Below are 19,263 nucleotides of genomic sequence, written 5' to 3' on the forward strand. Positions count from 1 at the left end.
AAGTGTAAGAGGAGAGTGAAAAAGTTGGCTTAAAACTCAACATTCAGAAAACGAAGATCATGGCATCCGGTCCCATCACTTCATGGGAAATAGATGGGGAAACAGTGGAAACAGTGTCAGACTTTATTTTTCTGGGCTCCAAAATCACTGCAGATGGTGACTGCAGCCATGAAATTGAAAGACGCTTACTCCTTGGAAGGAAAGTTATGACCAACCTAGATAGCATATTCAAAAGCAGAGACATTACTTTGCCAACAAAGGTTCGTCTAGTCAAGGCTATGGTTTTTCCTGTGGTCATGTATGGATGTAAGAGTTGGACTGTGAAGAAGGCTGAGTGCCGAAGAATTGATGCTTTAGAACTGTGGTGTTGGAGAAGATTCTTGAAGGTCCCTTGGACTGCAAGGAGATCCAACGAGTCCATTCTGAAGGAGATCAGCCCTGGGATTTCTTTGGAAGGAATGATGCTAAAGCTGAAACTTCAGTACTTTGGCCACCTCATGTGAAGAGTTGACTCATTGGAAAAGCCTCTGATGCTGGGAGGGATTGGGGGCAGGAGGAGAAGGGGACGACAGAGGATGAGATGGCTGGATGGCATCACCAACTTGATGGACATGAGTTTGGGTGAACTCCGGGAGTTGGTGATGGACAGGGAGGCCTGGCGTGCTGCGATTCATGGGGTCGCAAAGAGTTGGACACGACTGAGCGACTAAACTGAACTGAACTGAATATAAGTGGGGGAGTCTGAGGACTCTATAGAGGGGCTGGGTAAAAGGGGGCAGTGGTTGGTGGGGAGACAGGAGGGGTCTTCTCCTTCGAGAAATCACCGCTGAGGTTCTCAGTTACCTTTTTGTCATTGTTGTTGTTCGGTGTTTCAGTCGTGTCCAACTCTTTGCGACACCATGGACTGCAGCACGCCAGGCTTCCCTGTCCTTCACTACCCTCCAGAGTTTGCTCAAACTCATGTCCATCGAGTCAGTGATGCCGTCCAATCACCTCATCCTCTGTTACCCTCTTCTCCTCCTGCCTTCAATCTTTCCCAGCATCAGAGTCTTTTCCAATGAGTCAGCTCTTTGCATCAGGTGGCCAAAGTATTGGAGCTTTAGCTTCAGCATCAGTCCTTCCAGGGAATATTCAGGGTTGATTTCCTTTAGGATTGACTGATTTGATCTCCCTGCAGTCCAAGGGACTCTCAAGAGTCTTCTCCAGCACCACAGTTCAAAAGCATCAGTTAGTTGGCACTCAGCCTTCTTTATGGTCCAACTCTCACATCTGTACATGACTACTGCAAAAACCATAGGTTTGACTATGCAGACCTTTGTAGGCAAAGTGATGTCTCTGCTTTTTAATATGCTGTCTAGATTTGTCATAGCTTTTCATTGTCCTCCCTCAAGTGTTACTGTCTTTGGGAAATAGGTGCAAATCAAAAGTGGTAGGAAGAAACTGAAGATTAAAAGTAACAGTAAGTTAAGAGAAATAAATAAATAAAGCAGGAGCAAATTGTGGGTCAAATAGCCATTCTTTTTACCTTTTTCATTACATCAAAAATGTCAGATTTAATTCCCCTGAAACCAATTATGAGAAAGGAATTGCTATTAATGCAATTATGTGTGAAAATCATTCATGTGCAAATAGATGGTTTAAGCACTCACAGATTGTCCAGTAAGGAAGGGAACCAACACACTTACTTGTTTTGAGACCTAATTAACTTTTAAAAATTATAAATGTTATAATTAACTGCAAAGGCAACCACAATCCAAACACCGTAGATAACTTTTGTTTTTTTCTTTTTAGATTTCTCGTATGCTTATTTACCCTAATAGTAGTCTGACTATACGTATAATTTTATATCATATCTTTTTTCTCCAATATCTACTATATTGTTGTATAACCTTGGCTGTTATTATAATAACTGAATATTGTCCCATAATTGTCTTACTATTCCTCCTTATGTAAGTCTCCCTAGCTTTTAGATAAGTGGGAGTCAGGTACAAACAATAATACAATGAATTCTTCTGTTCATATATAACTTTTCTTATAGTTTTTCTCCTCTTTAGGATAGATTACAAAATGTTGGTTAATGGGTTAAGTACGTTTAAATGCTTTTAGTGGACGTTAGTAGATATTGTCAGTATGTTAGAATCCCTGTGTGATTATACTATTGCTTGCTTTCAGCATTATAATTGTTTAAGTAGTTTTTCAAATGTATGAAGTAAAAGTCGGTGTCTTATTGTTTTCATTTTTCTCTTTGATTATGAGGTTGAATATTTTTTTATGTTTGCTAAGTTAATGTTCCCCTTTTTATGAACTACCTATCAATGTCCTTTGTGTATTTAAATTTGTATTGGATGTCCTGAATATTTGGACTGTAGCAATTTTACAAAATTACATGGAGCTGTTGCCTAGAACAGGGGTGACCTATTTCATATTATGTAGAACCTATAGAACATATATACTCTGATGGCTCAGTGGTAGAGAATCCACCTACCAATGCAGGTTTGATCCCAGGGTCAAGAAAATCCCCTGGAGGAGGGCATGGCAAACCAATCCAATATTCTTGTCAGGGAAATCCCATGGACAGAAGAGCCTGGCAGGCTACAGTCCGTGGTGTTGCAAAAGAGTTGGACATGACTGAGCAACTAATGAGCAAGAACAACATAGAACATACCGGAAGGAGATCATTCCATCCCTTTGTTCCATCATCTGGTCCACCTGGCTAAAGTTACAGTAATCTGAAGAGATTCTGTATTGTGAACCCTCTTTTTTTCCTTGAAGTTGGGAAAGTTGGAAGTGGAGCTTTAGGGATTATTATCCTTATTGTTGAAACTAGTTGGTGAGGCCTGGTCTGTTGATATTAATGTGTTTTAGTGATGTTTTTCACCTCTATGTCCTTATAAATCCTCTCGTATTTAAAGAAATTTTCTTTGTAAAATTTCAATGAGCATTCTAGATATGTAGTACTTATTAGTTCTTTAAATAGCATGAAAAAGTGAAAGTCTCTCACTCATGTCAGACTCTTTGTGACCCCATGGACTGTAGCTCGAAAGGCTCCTCTGTCCATGGAATTCTCCAGGCAAGAATACTGGAGTTGGTGGCCATTCCCTCCTCCGAGGAATCTTCCCAACCCCAGGGATCGAATCTGGGTCTGCCGAGTTGCAGGCCGATTCTTTACTGTCTGAGTCACCAGGGAAGCCCCTTAGATAGTGTAGTTTGAATTTAATGTTCCTTCTCTCTAAACATGTGGGCATCATTTGGTTTGTTCTACATTGTTCTTTTCTAGTCTTCTTCTGACTTCAGGTCAGAGCCTTGCTACAGGAGAGCGGACATTAGGCTTGAGGGTCTCCATGCTCACTCGGAGTTGATTGGCCATTGGCATTGCCTAAGGACCCAACTCGGAGAAGGCAAAGAGTCTGACATGAGTGAGAGACTAACACTTTCACTTTTTCATGCTATCTAAAGAACTAATAAGTATTACATATCTAGAATGCTCATTGAAATTTAAAAAAAAAATTTCTTTAAATACGAGAGGATTTATAAGGACATAGAGGTGAAAAACATCACTAAAACACATTAATATCTCTTAGGTGCTAGCTGCTGTCGTTAAAAACTTTTTGAGACATTGTGTTTCAAAGGCATATTTAGTGGTTGGGGGACATATACACAAAATACGTTCAGCCAACATAGAAATTAAGAGAACCTAAAGACAAGAATGCTGGTGCTTATACCCAACTTGGTTAGTTTCATAGAAAATGTGATATTTACACTGAACCTGGAAAGGTGGATTTGGGCAGACCAAGAAGGGGTTCTTTGTCACAAGATGCAGATTGGGTTTTTCCCCTCTTACACTAATAGACTGCGGACATTTTCATGGTGGAGATGCTGTTGTCAAATCTCTGTTTCAGAAAGTAGCTGTACAGAATATATCACAGTGTAGAAAGACTCCTGATGGCATGCCCACTACGGTAATTCCTGGACTATGCCAAGGGGCTAAGCTGTGGCTTCTTATTAGAATAGGCTGAAGACTTGTCCAGGGCTGTGTTGGCTGTTTTGGTTGTTGTTTACATGTTTGTTTTTCACTAAAATTGAATGGTGATGGAGAGGGTGGAAGACAAAGCCCTCTCCCCCTTCCCTCCTGCCATCACCCCTTAGTACCACAGCTGCTGGCAACTGGAGTGGACAGTCTGGCAGTGAAAATAAAATTCAGGACATCATATGTATTAAAAAATTCCACTACATCTGGCACAGAGGATCAGCAGTACTTAATGTGAGGAAGAAGAATTGTAGTTGGGAGAAGTGTTTATAAAGAGCTGGGAATTGGACTGGATTTTGAGATTAGGTAGGATTGGTGATGGGTGATACAGTGGTAAAGAATCTGCCTGCCGGGTATATGGAATTTAGAAAGATGGTAATGATAACCCTGTATACGAGACAGCAAAATAGACACAGATATATAGAACAGTCTTTTGGACTCTGTGGGAGAGGGAGAGGGTGGGATGATTTGGAAGAATGGCATTGAAACACGTATAATATCATATGTGAAATGAATCGCCAGTCCGGGTTCAATGCATGATACAGGATGCTTGGGGCTGGTGCACTGGGATGACCCAGAGGGATGGTCCAAGGAGGGAGGTGGGAGGGGGTTCAGGATGGGGAACACGTGTACATCTGTGGTGGATTCACGTTGATGTATGGCAAAACCAATACAATATTATAAAGTAATTAGTCTCCAATTAAAATAAATCTATATTCAAAAATAAAAAGAATCTGCCTCCCAATGCAGGAGACTCAAGGCGAGGGTTTGATCTGTGGGTAGGGAAGATCCCCTGGAGGAGGAAATGGCAACCCACTGCAGTGTTCTTGCCTGGAAAATTCTATGGACAGAGGAGCCTGGCAAGCTATTGTCCATGGAGTCATAGAGTTCGAAATGACTAAGTACACACAGAATTAGTGAAACAGACAATAGTCTTACTGTAGATTTTATGCCTTCAGAATGACAGGACCACAGGCAAGAAGGTGGAAAAGCATACAGATGACATATCCAGGCCCTGAGTGTGCTCTGGATCTTGTCAAATGCAGTGCAGTGAGAACAAGTGTTACAGTGTTGGTTGGATCAAAAATGTGCATGGTCTAGAATATTGGATTTTACATGGTGATTGTAGGGAAACAGAATTTTGATAATAAGAATTTTGTAGTTATAATAAGTTTGGGGAAGATGTATTTGTAGCATCCAGATTTCACTGGAAGCCCAAAGGCAGGAATTCTAGGTATGAGGCTGCCCAAATTCACATAGATCTGCAGTGACACCTTTGGGATCAAAACCCCAGACATTCATGCTCCAGAGCTCATGTTTATCTCACCGTACTTTGTGAACAGAGAAAATGGAGATGAGGTAAGAGGGATTTGGTGATTACAAAGTCAAAGGTGGAATTTCAAGGAACATTTTCCCTCAGGAGACACATGTAGAAGCCATTTTTCATTGAGTTATGGAGGAACTGGGTAACAAACAGCCCCTCAAGCTGCTAAGATGATTAAGCAGTAGGTTAAGCCAGTTACTTGTTTTGCAAAGATCTTATTTCCTGTGCAACTGACCAAAAATTGTGTGTCTTCTATAATTTCCAGTCCAATATTCACCTCTTTTCTGTTCATATGGTGGCTTGTTCCTTTTATCCAAGTTCCTGATATCTTTCATGGCCGAGAGACGGTGGGTCTGTGGCTAACATCAGTTAATGACATGTGTTTTGATCTTTCTTTGCTCTACATTGATCTTTGTGGCTCTTCAGAAATCTTTTAGTACATAAATGCCGCTTGTTAAGTGGCTTCGGTTTGGGGAGTTGGCTTTGAAAATAATTCAATTTTTTTAAGTGTCCCTTAGAAGAAAATTTTTTCCCTTGCCAGTATGTACAGAAAAGAAACAGGTCTAGTCATAGTGATACAAGCTGTGCATTTGTGCTTTATGCCTTCTTAGGGCATCATTGCCGAGTATAACAAAATCAACGATGTGAAGGAAGATGATGACACGGAGAAGTTCAAGGAAGCCATTGTGAAGTTCCATCGGCTGTTTGGAATGCCCGAGGAAGAGAAACTCGTTAACTATTACTCTTGCAGCTACTGGAAGGGGAAGGTCCCCCGACAGGGCTGGATGTACCTCAGCATTAATCACCTTTGCTTTTATTCTTTTCTGATGGGAAGGGAAGGTGAGTCCTCTAGAATTTCAGAGGGCAGCTTTTGAAAGTCTACCAAGGTTTCTCCCTGTCCTGAATGTAAACCATATCCAAACACCAACAGTAGTAAATCTGCAGTTGTAACTGATTTGTGATGACTTAACAGTTCAATTCAATCATTTTTGACTCAGTTGCTATAAACTACTTGATTGTGAGATAATAAAAATTGACCAAAGGTATAATTCATTTAGTAGACAGGGACTTAAATCTGTAATAATCATAACTCAGAATTTTTGTGGTCTAGATTTGTCTTTTGAAACTATCAAGCAGAATATTAATAAATATAAGCACATAAGCTCATAGGAGTTCTGTGAAATTAGAGGGTGGTGTTGTGAGATTCCAGTATCTTGAAAGGATTTTAAAAAGCCACATATTGACCCAGCCTTGTTCTCTGTGCTCAGCCAAGCTGGTCATCCGGTGGGTGGACATCACTCAGCTCGAGAAGAACGCCACGCTGCTTCTACCCGACGTGATCAAAGTGAGCACAAGATCTAGCGAGCATTTCTTCTCTGTATTCCTCAACATCAATGAGACCTTCAAGTTAATGGAGCAGCTCGCCAACATCGCCATGAGGCAGCTCTTAGACAATGAGGGCTTTGAACAAGATCGATCCCTGCCCAAACTGAAAAAGAAATCTCCTAAGAAAGTGTCTGCCCTAAAACGGTAGGTGACAGAGATCTGAAGTCTTACGGACTTTAGAAACAAGAACCCATCTGTTCACTTATGAAAGTTAACCTTTTCTGAACAGCTTCAAGGGTTCAGAACACTTTTCTGGGTATAGATCCAAGACTGAGAAAGTCTGCCTAAAGCAGTCACAGTTCAGTAAGTGAGGTAGACACGACCAGCTCCAGCACTATAGGTTGGGACCTCTTTTGGTGCTGAGAGCAGAGCACCCTGAGTACACACACAGGGAGACTGGCAGTGAAGGTTCTCTCCATGGAGCTGCTCACAGCAGGGCTCTCGAAATTGCTCAGTCAGAGTCAGTAGGATGAATATTACTTTAGACATATTATTTCAGGCAGAGGGACAATATGGTAAGGGAAACAGATGAGAAAAGCACAGAGGAAAGTAAGCTCGTCAACATTTATGGAAGGTGGCTGGGCATGGGATGAAGCTATGCTGTAGAGAAGCCCGGAAGTCTGGATGTGAGAGTGAAGGCTAGAGAGAAGGCAAGGGGAAAGTTGACGTTGTAACGTGTGATGGATGCATGGAATCACCCTTAACTGAGATGGGGACGAGGGAAGGGACAGCATGTCCAAGGGATATGAGGATTCAATTTTGATCACGTTGAGTTGAGTCGCCTGTAGGGCGTCTAACTAGACATCAGTTCAGTGGGATAAATGGAATTGGTCATCATTGGTGTACAGCTGGTCATTGAAACCTGACAAGAGGTCACTGCAATGAAAACGCCTTTGGTGATCTGAGACATGTTTTGATAGCGTGACAAGAAGATGGCTTACTGTGGTGGGCTGAATGCACATGAAAGGCAAGTCAAGGGAATTAGGTCAGTACAGCCTGCTTTGTCGGGAAATTCAATGGTAAAGTAGGGGGTTTGCTCTTTTATAGAACAAAAACATTTGAACAGAAGGTAGTATGAAGTAGGCAGGTGGGAAGAGTTTGTTGTTGAGGGTAGCACAAAGACAGAAGGGAGCATGGAGATAAAGCTAGAAGAAAATGAATAATTTAAAAAGTGACAGCTTGGACTTCCCTGGTGGTCCAGTGGTTAGGACTCTATGTTTCCAATGCAGGGGGGCTTGGGTTCAATCCCTGGTTGGGGAATTAAGATCCCACATACAAAGCAAAGCTACAAAAAAAAAAAAAAAAAAGGATCTCACAGCATGCAGAAGGATGCTTGTATGTGCTGATAGCTCTCCCTTTGAAACAGGTAAAAGAAGAAGGAGGAGGTGAGGTAGCAGGTAGTTTTAGAGACAGAAGGGAGGGAATTGGAGGGCCTGTCTTTGCCTTGTGAAACCAGAAACTGGATCATCAGGGGCTGAAGTGGCCTAAAAGCTTGAGCAAAGATGTTTAAACGATGAACAGGAAGAAGGAACTCATCAGAGAAAAGATCATGGTCACTGGAGGACCCAGCTGGGCTTAGACACTCTGGTTGTCCAGGAGGTGAGCTGTTCCTGTGTTTCAGGCAGTTTTATTGTTTATTCAAGGTGACCGCTGACCGCCTGCAGCGTCATGTGGCTTATGTCGTCCTCATTAGGTCATTCTTAAAAGATAAGGCCCCGAGAGTGGCTGCAGATGAGTGTAAATGTCATCATCTCTTCAGAAATTACTGTATTCTTTTGGAAAGAGAATTATTTCCTGTCTAGCCCTTGTTTTCCTAAGATCCTTTGACATTTACAGATACTGATTGTAAAATGACTACACAGGGAACCTAAATACATTAAAATGATTTCATTATGCTTTTGGGTCATCATTGGAGTTAACTCCCGCAGAAAGCCAAGAAGGTAGAAATAATTCTGACAAGGTGGAAGGGAAAGATGGGCTGGGAAATCTCTGTTGCCGCATCATTGAGAGGTACTCAAACTTTTCTCCTGTGGGGTGAGTTATTACTGTTGTTTTCCAGCGATCTGGACGCCAGGGCCAAGAGTGAGAGGTACCGTGCACTCTTCCGGCTGCCCAAAGATGAAAAATTAGATGGCCACACAGACTGCACCCTCTGGACTCCGTTCAACAAAATGCACATTTTGGGGCAGATGTTTGTGTCTACGAACTATATCTGCTTCACCAGCAAGGAGGAGAACCTGTGTAGCCTCATTATCCCACTGCGAGAGGTACGTGGCAGGTGGCAATGAGTGTTTTAAGTTTTGTTGGTAATCTTTTTCTGGGTATCTTACCATCACTGAGTTGGCTTTTAACCATGGGTGAGCGTTCCTAATTCTTTGGTGGCATCTGTCCCTCTTTTTTGTGTTGGCATTGCCCCGAATGACCATGAGACCTGCGAGGTTTCTTCTTCCAGAAGCAGACTGGTGTTTTATTCTTGTTCAGGTAAGGTGAGATCAACAGAGCAGGAGATGACTGTCATTGAAAAGAAGCTTGTTATACTCATGGCTCCCATCAGGGGGCGCACGCCATGCTAGAGGGCCCATGGGGGGAAAGCACCCGGTGGGTCAGCAGACAGAGGAGCAGGGAAGGATGTGGACTGGAGTCTTGACTGTGATTTCCATGGGAAGAAACAGGTGAGACAGGATAAGCAGGCTTGGGATTGGCAAGTTGAAAAATTCCAGCAGGCTCTAGGGCAGAGGCCCTGTCCCTAATTGTTCGGTTCCTGGCCCTGGGGTGACGAGGGCAAGATGAATAGGGGCCCTGAGTGTGAGAGCAGGTGAAGGAGGTCCTTGGGGTTTGGATAGAATGGTTTGCTTGTGAAATGCCTTCTCACAGGTGAGTCCTTTACTGTCTCCAGGAGTTGGTTAACTCTGGGTCAACAAGGCCCTGAGATGTGAAAATATCAAATAGAGAAACTAGAAAGTGTAGTTACTGCTCCTGGCCCACAGCCTGAGCATCTTGATCTTTAGAGAGTGGTCTGGGTTGTGAATCAGAAAGTCAAGATCTGTCGAGTTCGTTGGTTCCCTCTGTTAGAACCAGCGGGACCACTGGCTGCCGCGGCCAGATCTGTATCTCTGCAAATTTTGGAGTCTGTACTTTAATAAAGTTCCAGGCTGATGCCCATGGACAATGAAGACTGAGGAACATTATTATTGTACCTGGGTTGGAAGTGAGTTCTCTTGTGTCTTCACAGTGATAGGTTGTTCTGGTATTGCGGAGAAGCCTTGCTGTTGGGGTTGAGAAGAAATTCCAGGTTAGGATGTCCAGGGCTGGCAGATCCACAGTTTCTAACCTGGCTGCTTTCAACGTACTTTGGTCCTTTCCTAGAAATTAAGATGCTTAGAAGCTTTGGCTATTTAATCAAGGTTGAGCCTTTGTTAAGATTTCCCATGGTAAAGAATTCAAGTTTCTCTTTGCCTTACTTTCTTTTTTTTTTTTAATAATCATTTATGTAGCAAATTTTCTTGCTTTATTTTTTTCTTGTTTTCATCATTATCACAGAAAATTATTAAAATACAGACAAATAGGAAGAAAACAAAAACTTCCCCCAGTCCCACTATTCAAAAATGACCACTATTCAAAAATGAACATCCTGCTATATGGTTGCTCAGGCTTTCTATGCACTGCTGTGTATATGTCATTTATATTATTTAGGTTTAAGAAATAATAAATTTTATTTTTGGCCTATTTCTCTTAACAGTGAGTGTGCACTAAACTTATTTCCATATCATAAAATATTCTTGTATAACTTTTAATGACTGCGTATTATTCCATTACTGGATATGTATAATTTATTTCTTCTTCTTATTTAGATTACCTTTGGTTGGACTTTTGCATTATTTTTGTTTGTTCGTTTCCTCCCAAACATATGTATAATTTTCCTCAAATTATAAATTCCTAGAAGTTTAATTGGTGGATTAAAATGAATGCAAAATGTTAGGCAATGGAAAAATCTAGTTTTCTTTCTTACAGGGTGAGCTCATTGGTATTATAACACATTTGGAGACTAGGAATTATTGGAGGTGAATTCTCAGATGGATGGTTGATCGGTACTTACAACTGGTTCTGAAATGCATCTCATGACTTTTTCCAACAAACTTACCCTCTTTCTCTTAGGGAGTTACTGAACTCTGTGTGTGTGTGTGTGTGTGTGTGTGTGTGTGTGCGTGTGTGTATGGTAATTGACATCATCCACTAGTTTCAGGTTAACATAGTAGTGATTTGATCTTTGTATATATTATATAATGATCACTATGATAAGTCCAGTTAACATCTATCACCATTCATAGTATGCTATTAAAGTCTGCTATGAAAAATGTCCTTCGTCAAGCACTACCTGAACAAAATAGGGCAGAGTGACCTGGACCCACTAGGGAAACCCATCCTGACATTAAGAATATACTGAGTGTATCATTTATAAATCTGAGTGAGTCATCACTTTGTTTATCCAAAGGTAACTGAGGAACAGAGTGGCTGGAGGCTGCCATCCCATATCAGCTCTCCTGCTCCCCTCCTCTGGGTTCAGTTCAGGGGCTCTGTGTACATTTCAGTGTGATCTACAATAGGATCGTGAGAGCTTGGCGGAGTTAGGAGATTGATGGTTAATACCCTCAGCCCATCTTGTGCTTCCTAGTTTTCCCTAACAAGTAGTAAGGGGAGACAATTCAGGCATATTTCAGGATAAGTCAGAAGGGGGAGGATAGTATCGGTGGCATTTAGAAGTAAAGTGTGTTGTGGTTGGAGGGTGCGGCTTGAAAGAAACCCCCAGTGAGACAGCATTGCCCTTTCTTTACTCCAGTGAATCACTGAGATATATTAATGGTAAACCCTAAACCTCAACTAATGGAAGAAGCAAAGCACTTGCGTTTATTCCTACTCTAGGTTATATAATGACAAAAATGCACTAGGACAGGGCTCTCACCCTCCGTCGGGGTCTGTTTGAGAAGAGAGTGATCTCTCCATGAACTGAGTTAAGCTGATCGATCAGTAGGAGCCTCAAGGAACCTTGCATTCTCCTTGGAACAGCTCCTTTTAGAATTGTGAAGACTCGGGATTGCTGTTGTGTTTAATTTTTTATAAATAAGTGGAAATATTGACTGGAGATTGTTAATATACATTCTGCATGCAGACTTAAGGTAGAGTAAATCAACACATGTTAAATGTTTGCAAAGAACCATGTTGCTATAGATTTTAAAGAAAAGTCTGAACTAGCAGCAAGAAGATAAAGTGATGAGAGTCCACATTAGGATTTCTAGATGCAGTCTCTCTTCTTTTTTTCAATTATAAATTACCTTGTAAAATGTTCCATATGAAACACCAAGATTTGATTGAATTGAAGCTATCTTACAATTGTAGTTGGTGATGAAAATGTGTCTCACTATTGTGTAGAACATTCCAGTGGTGCTATTACCCTTTCCTGGAGGCACAAAGTTTCAGGGGTAGAATTCTACTAGAACTCATTTGTCAGTGAAAAATACGTGCTAACCTGTGGGACGCTTCCTAGGGTTTCTGTAGGCACTTTCTTGCTGTTGCTTCATGATCCTGGTAGATACTGGACTTCATGCTTGATTTCCTCACGAGCACATAGAATCTATATTTTAGGTGCAGAACTTGAACCTTTCATCCTCTTGGCATCTGCAATTAATTGCAGATGCCTGGTGACTAAAAGAATCATAAACAATCTGTTGGGAAAAAAGGATTTTTTTTTTTCAGTCTTTTAAAATAAGCATTGTTTACTCTATGTCTGAAGTATCATGGGAAAATCCTTTTCATGATAAAGAAGTTGGTTTCCACCTCTCCCCGCCAATTTCTCTAGCTTCTTTAGCATTGGAGGAAAAAACTCTTAGGTACAACTCTAGGTATCTCAGAATATTCCTTTAAAAATGTATGAATATATATCTAACTTGTACATGTTTATAAAAGCTGAGAACAGAACTCAGGTCCTTCAGTTTTCCCCTTTATGGACCCCACTAATACCTGTTTTGCACCTGTGACCATGCAACTTTTTAGGCAATTCCAGTAGGTTACTTAGCCTTGAAAGGGAGAGAGGTTTTTAAAGTTCTGCTCAGAGGAAATGTCTTTCACATGAAAATGCTGATGAAGAGGTTGAAGTTGAACCTGTCTAGACTGCTTACATGTGGAAATGAAGACGGGAAAGAAACTAAACTCTTAAGTACACAGTCAGCACCGCTGCAAATAAACCATTTATCTAGAGCTGGCCTTGAGATTTTTCTTCCTAATGTGCTAAAGAATTGTAATCCATTTATCTTAGTTTCCAGTTGATGAAAATCCTTTTATAAACCAGCAAATATATGCCATCATTTCAAAGCTGAAGCACATGCCCCCTGTTTCTACTTTTCTCCTGATGTGGTACTTACTTTGCTACACACACTAGTATGCACAGATGCACACACACACACAGTCAACCCGTGCAGATAGGGTTGCAGTTAAGCTGTTTATGTCATGTCTGCTCAGATTCAAGCCTTTAAAACTTTGAAGTGGTAAGAGGTGAGGAATGCAAAGCCCTGGGGTCTAAACCAGACGTTTGAAGGATTGGTGGTGTTTTAAAAGCCATATCCACATTAAGCTAATAAAAGGACCCAGTATCATGGGTTGTTTCTCTCTCTTACAGATGAAGCACCAGCTAAGAGTCCTCCCTCTTAAAGTTCCATGAAATTTTAATGAAAGTCAAGGAATTCCTTCCAACAAGGTTTCCCAGCCTTGGCGCTGTTGACGTCTTGGGCCTTACTGTGTTGGGGGTGGGCTGACTTGGGTCCTGTGCACTGCAAAATGTTTAGCATCATCCTTGACTTCCACCTGTGAGATGCCCATGGTACCCTCCACTTGGGACTACCAGAAGTGCCTCTAGATGTTGCCAGATGTCTCCTGGGGCTGGGATGGGGACTTACTCTCGATTTATAACTACCAGCAAGATAATTCTGGTTCCAGTTTCATTTATTCTGAGCTGTTTTCTTTTATTGGGACACCATTCAAGAATCTCAACTTGCCTCAATAAAATACGGAGGTTCCTGCCGAGATTGAAAAGCATGGTCTTCTTTCTTCAGTGCTCAGCATCTTCAGCGCTCAGAGGTTGCTGCCGGGTGATCCCTGGGAAGTAATGCTCTTGGTGGCCTGTTTTCTTTTCAGGTGACGATTGTAGAGAAGGCAGACAGCTCCAGCGTGCTCCCCAGTCCCCTGTCCATCAGCACCAGGAACAGGATGACCTTTCTCTTTGCCAACTTGAAGGATAGAGACTTTCTGGTGCAGAGGATCTCTGACTTCCTGCAGCAGACGACCTCCAAAATATACTCAGACAAGGAATTCGCAGGAAGCTACAACAGTTCGGATGATGAGGTCAGTGGAAGGCATCTGCGGGGTTGGTTCATCCTATTTCTCTTCCCTGGGGAATGTTCACCTCCTGGTCTGTTTTGTTTGATCTTGAAGCTTTGCAGCTGTGCTGAGATGAACCAACTACTCTGATGTCCAGAGCAGACATCTCATTTAAATCTCATGGTGTTTGTATTTAGGATCATAGAATTGGACATCTAGTCTCACCCTCTTCTTTCACCATTGAAGGCGTTATGAAGTGATTTGTCCTGATTACATAGCAGGTGACTCTGGTCTAAGTGACTCTGTTGGGAATTATACAGAGGTCACTCCGTAAAGTCTCAAACCTGAAACACAACATTATTAGGATGATTTTATTATGATACAATACGAATTGTGTCCCTATTGAATTAGGCTCTGAATCCACATCCAGGGAAACTGGGCCCTGAAAGATACATGATTAGCTCAAGTGATAGAATGACTTGCAGTGAAAATACATTGTAAAGCTGGCAAGCTCCTGTTTACCTGCTCCAAGTTTCTGTGGGCATTTTTGAGGCACCAGAAACTAGATAGGAGGCAAGGAAGGTGGTCCCATCAGCAGTTGACTCAACCACGTCACACTTTGCATGCATACTAATCAGAGAGATAAGTTTCCAACCAGTTTGTTGTAAAAATGAATCTAAAATACAGAGGAGGCATTTCCCTGGTGATCCAGTGGTTAAGACTCCGTGCCTCCAATGAAGGGGATGCAGGTTCGATCCCTGATTGGGAAACTTCATGCTATGGGGCACAGCCAAAAAATAAAATACAGAGGAAACCTACTGGTAGCATCGAAGCTCTGTGGCCCATGATCCCATCTAATTCTCACCAAAATGCTGGCTTGTGGACTTCCTCCTACTACATCACCTAGCAAGACATCTCTTGGGAACCATGGTGAGGCTATTAGTGTCTGTCCGGAGGACAGTCAGGTGGTTTGGTGGTAAAGAACCTGCCTGCCAATGCAGGAGACACAGGAGACATGGGGTTTGGTCCCTGGATCGAGAAAATGACAACCCACTCCAGTGTTCCTGCCTGGATAATCCCGTGGACAGAGGAGCCTGGCGGACTACAGTCCATGGGGTCTCCAAGAGTCAGACACGACTGAGCACAGAAAGGCGGAGCAGAGAATGTTGAAGAAGTAGATTCTGCAGCTCAAATCGTCCCCGCCTCGTGTTACTCTCTGCGTTGGCAGGTGTATTCTCGGCCCAGCAGCCTCGTTTCCTCCAGTCCCCAGAGGAGCACCAGCTCCGATGCCGATGGCGAGCGCCAGTTCAACCTCAACGGCAACAGTGTCCCCACAGCCACGCAGACCCTGATGACCATGTATCGGCGGCGGTCTCCCGAGGAGTTCAACCCAAAATTGGTGAGTGCCACCTCCTCTTGCCCGGAACTTTCTGTATTAGAACAGGAATGTTTTTTAAAAATCTTTTAAAATAAACTCATCAATACATCACTGGACAGTTTCCTACAAGGGAAGGATATTTTTTTAAAAATACAAAGGACATATAAATATAACATACAATGACATATTTGTATGTCATTGGGTTTCAGAGTGGCTTCATTGTGAAAGGAGATGGGTCATATATTTCTATGTGCAGGTGACATTTTTCATTTTTGTTTTTTAACCGTTGTTTAAGTAACCAACAAGTAAGTACATAAGGTCTCAGGCCACATTTAGCAAACATCCACTCTGTTTCACTTGGAGGGGTAGACATAAAGCCGTAAGTAACATTTGCATTCTCCTGACCCATCTCAGGTAAGTGGCATTCTGACTCTGGGCCAGAAAGTTTCATGGCAGATCCACAGGCTCTGGTATATGAGTCAGGTCACAGAAGGTCTTCAGAAAATCTGAGTTCTTTGTTCTCATGAATTCTGTCCAGAATTTACCAGCTCCATTCTCCAGGGAAAATGTTCTGACTTTCCGTCAAACTTGTCCTTACCATTCTCGAAGTACTTTGGGTGTAATGATGCTACGTCATCCCTTTCAGGCCAAAGAGTTTTTGAAAGAGCAGGCCTGGAAGATTCACTTTGCGGAGTACGGGCAAGGGGTCTGCATGTACCGCACAGAAAAGACCCGGGAGCTGGTGCTGAAGGGTGTCCCTGAGAGCATGCGCGGGGAGCTCTGGCTGCTGCTGTCAGGTACGGTGGGGCTGGAGAGGGAGCACCCCTCCAGAGTGTGGGGAGCCCTGGGGCTGCCCTCAGCCTTCCATCGTGCCTCAGGGCTATTTCAAATATGTAACCCCCACCTCAGCCCAGGGGTCTAATCCCTAATCAGTGAAGTACAAATCAATTTACCCTCTCATTACATATGTGTGTGTCTGTACATATGCGTGTGTGCTGAGTCGCTTCAGTCGTGTCTGACTCTTTGCAACCTCATGGACTGCAGCCCGCCAGGCTCCTCTGTCCACGGGATTCTCCAGGCAGGAATACTGGAGTGGGTTGCCACTTCCTACTCCAGGGGATCTTCTGGACCCAGAGATCAAAGCCGAGACTCCTGTATTGGCAGGTGGATTCTTAAAACACTATGCCATCTGGGAAGCCTGTGTATATATATACACATATTTAACCTATAAGAACTTATTTAATTATATAATATGTACATATATATGTGTGTATTTTTATATGTACATATTTGTATATATGTATATGTGTACATACACCTTATACTTGCATAAATCATATTTAACTAGATTTATAGTTAAGTGCTTGCGTCCAGGGTTTGTCTGGCTTTAAGAATCATAACCTGCAGCTATGTCACAGCAGTGGTTCTTGCCCACCTCTGCGTCCTCCCACCCTGCACCGAGGAGCTCCCTTCCACAGCAGTGGCTCCTCACTGCCAGGAACATGCTCCCTGCCCCCTGCAATTCTGAAAATCCCTCTTCATCCTTCCTCCTACTCTTCAGTATGGCTCTTTGTGAGCCCTTCGTAATTTCAGTTTTTAAACTTGTTTTGAGAGACAATGCCTCCTTTTCACGTGAAATCATAAGGAAAACCCTGATAAAATGCAAGCAAGGCTGCTTGGTTGGAGAACTGAGACGGCTTCAGCTTCAGCTTGACTTTCTCTGCCCACTTCCCTGTTCTTGTGTGAGCAGCCCCTTTGGGCTGTCTGTGGAAGTTCCTTGGAACACAGTTTCTAGGTTGGAAGCCTCTACCTTTAGGGAGGGTTTTTTGTTTGTGTGTGTGTAGGGAGGTTTGTAGGGAGGTTTTTAAAAAATGCATTATTATTTTTTTTATTGAAGCATAGTTTAACAGTACTGTTAGTTTCAGGCACACAGCATAACCATCCAGTTGTCTTTTTTTCTGATTATTTTGCCTTACAGGTTATTACAAGACATTGACTATAATGCCCTGTGCTATACAGTAAATCCTTGCTACTTAACCTGTTGTATGACTAGCAGTTTGTATCTGTTAATCCCATTCTGTAATTTGTCCCTCTCCCATCTTCTTCCCCACTTTGGTAACCATGAGTTTGTTGTCTGTGTCTGTGAGCCTGTTTCTGTTCTGTATCTAAGGTCATTTGTACTCTTGTTTAGGCTTCACGTATAAGTGATATCATAGAGTGTGTGTGTGAGAGAGAGAGAGAGAGAGAATCACTCAGTCGTGGTCAATTCTCCGCGATCCCATGGACTGTAGCTCAGCAGGCTCCTCCATCCATGGGACTCTCCAGGCAAGAATACTGGAGTGGGTAGCCGTTCGCTTCTCCAGGGGATCATAGCGAACAGGGGAGTTTTTAAGCTGCCGGCTTCCAGTGGAGCAGGAAGAGGGAAGGGGCTGGGATTGAAGTTACAGCCGGGCTGTGGCTGTGACACACAGGTCCTCACAGGAGGAAGGTGAAGGCGCCGGGTCAGGCAGCCAAGGCCGGGGCTCCCACTTTCTGATGCTGGGTCCGTCTGGTGTTTCCCAGGTGCCATCAACGAGAAGGCCACCCACCCTGGCTACTATGAGGACCTCGTGGAGAAGTCCATGGGGAAGTACAACCTCGCCACGGAGGAGATTGAGAGGGACCTGCACCGCTCCCTTCCAGAACACCCCGCTTTCCAAAACGAAATGGGCATTGCGGCTCTGAGGAGAGTCTTGACAGCTTATGCTTTTCGAAATCCTAACATTGGGTATTGCCAGGTGAATGTCACAGATGGGTAAGACTTTTAAAAAAAAAAAATGTGTTCTGCCAGCCGGTAAGTAATAAGAAAGGCTTTATGGGGGACTTCCCTGGTGGGTCCAGTGGCTAAGATTCCACACCCCCAGGGGGCCCGGGTTCGATCCCTGGTTAGGGAACTAGATCCTGTATGCTGTCGCTAAGACCCGGTACAGCCAAATAAATAAGTATTTATTTAAAAAGAAGAAAGGCTTTATGGTTAAGAGAGCAATTACTGTACCAGGGTCTCTCGACCTTGGTACTGTTGGCATTGTGGACTGAATAATTCTTTGTGTGGGGCTGTCCTGTGCTTTGGAGAATGTTTAGTGACATTCCTGTTTAATAACATGTTTAATAACGTCTTCTCACGAAATGCCAGTGCTCCCCACTTGTGACAACTAAATGTTTTTGGACCTTGTCAGATGTACTCGGGGAAGCGTGCTCTCCCAGAGCAGAGAAATACTGCACTGAGCAGAGGAGCCAAGGGATAAGAGTGCCCTTTCTGGATCCACCACCATCTGGTGGCCTGGCTGGTCACTCACTGGTCATGAGCATATCTGGGCACCAAGCCTTTAATTCTGCATTCTGGGTTCCCCAGTGCTCCTACCCTTTGCAACTCCTAAGCAATTAATTTCCTTGAGAATGTAGCTCTTATATGCTATGGCTATATTTTAAGGCCCACTAAAATAAATGTGTAATTCAGTATTAAAAAATGTTACCCATATACCAGCCACAATGATTGCTTGTATATGTTAGTATGGATAGCACAATTTGGAAAGCTCTAAGATAGTGTCTTTAGATTGAAAGGCTACATATGTACCCAGAGAGACCTTCTTTGACCATCTAGTTGAAACCTAAAGCAGGCTTACTTCCTCGAAACCTGAATACCGTGCGTGCACACACACACAGACACACACACACAGACACACACAGACACACACACACACACATATCACAGGTCTCCCTGTACATTTTATCTTTTTGATA

General features: G+C 42.9%; 1 protein-coding gene across 1 annotated transcript in view; it reads left to right on the forward strand.

Annotated features, from left to right (window-relative positions):
• Window positions 1-19,263, forward strand: part of TBC1D9 (TBC1 domain family member 9) — a 129,064-nt gene that overhangs the window by 74,172 nt on the left and 35,629 nt on the right. Inside the window, exons 4-10 of the mRNA XM_061384130.1 lie at window positions 5,963-6,191; window positions 6,620-6,881; window positions 8,797-9,004; window positions 13,923-14,129; window positions 15,334-15,504; window positions 16,130-16,280; window positions 18,046-18,260. Of these exons, the coding sequence (XP_061240114.1) occupies window positions 5,963-6,191; window positions 6,620-6,881; window positions 8,797-9,004; window positions 13,923-14,129; window positions 15,334-15,504; window positions 16,130-16,280; window positions 18,046-18,260 (1,443 nt within the window). The remainder of the gene's footprint in view (window positions 1-5,962; window positions 6,192-6,619; window positions 6,882-8,796; window positions 9,005-13,922; window positions 14,130-15,333; window positions 15,505-16,129; window positions 16,281-18,045; window positions 18,261-19,263) is intronic.

Source organism: Bos javanicus, chromosome 17, assembly GCF_032452875.1.
Source record: "Bos javanicus breed banteng chromosome 17, ARS-OSU_banteng_1.0, whole genome shotgun sequence".
NCBI classification, from domain to species: domain Eukaryota; kingdom Metazoa; phylum Chordata; class Mammalia; order Artiodactyla; family Bovidae; genus Bos; species Bos javanicus.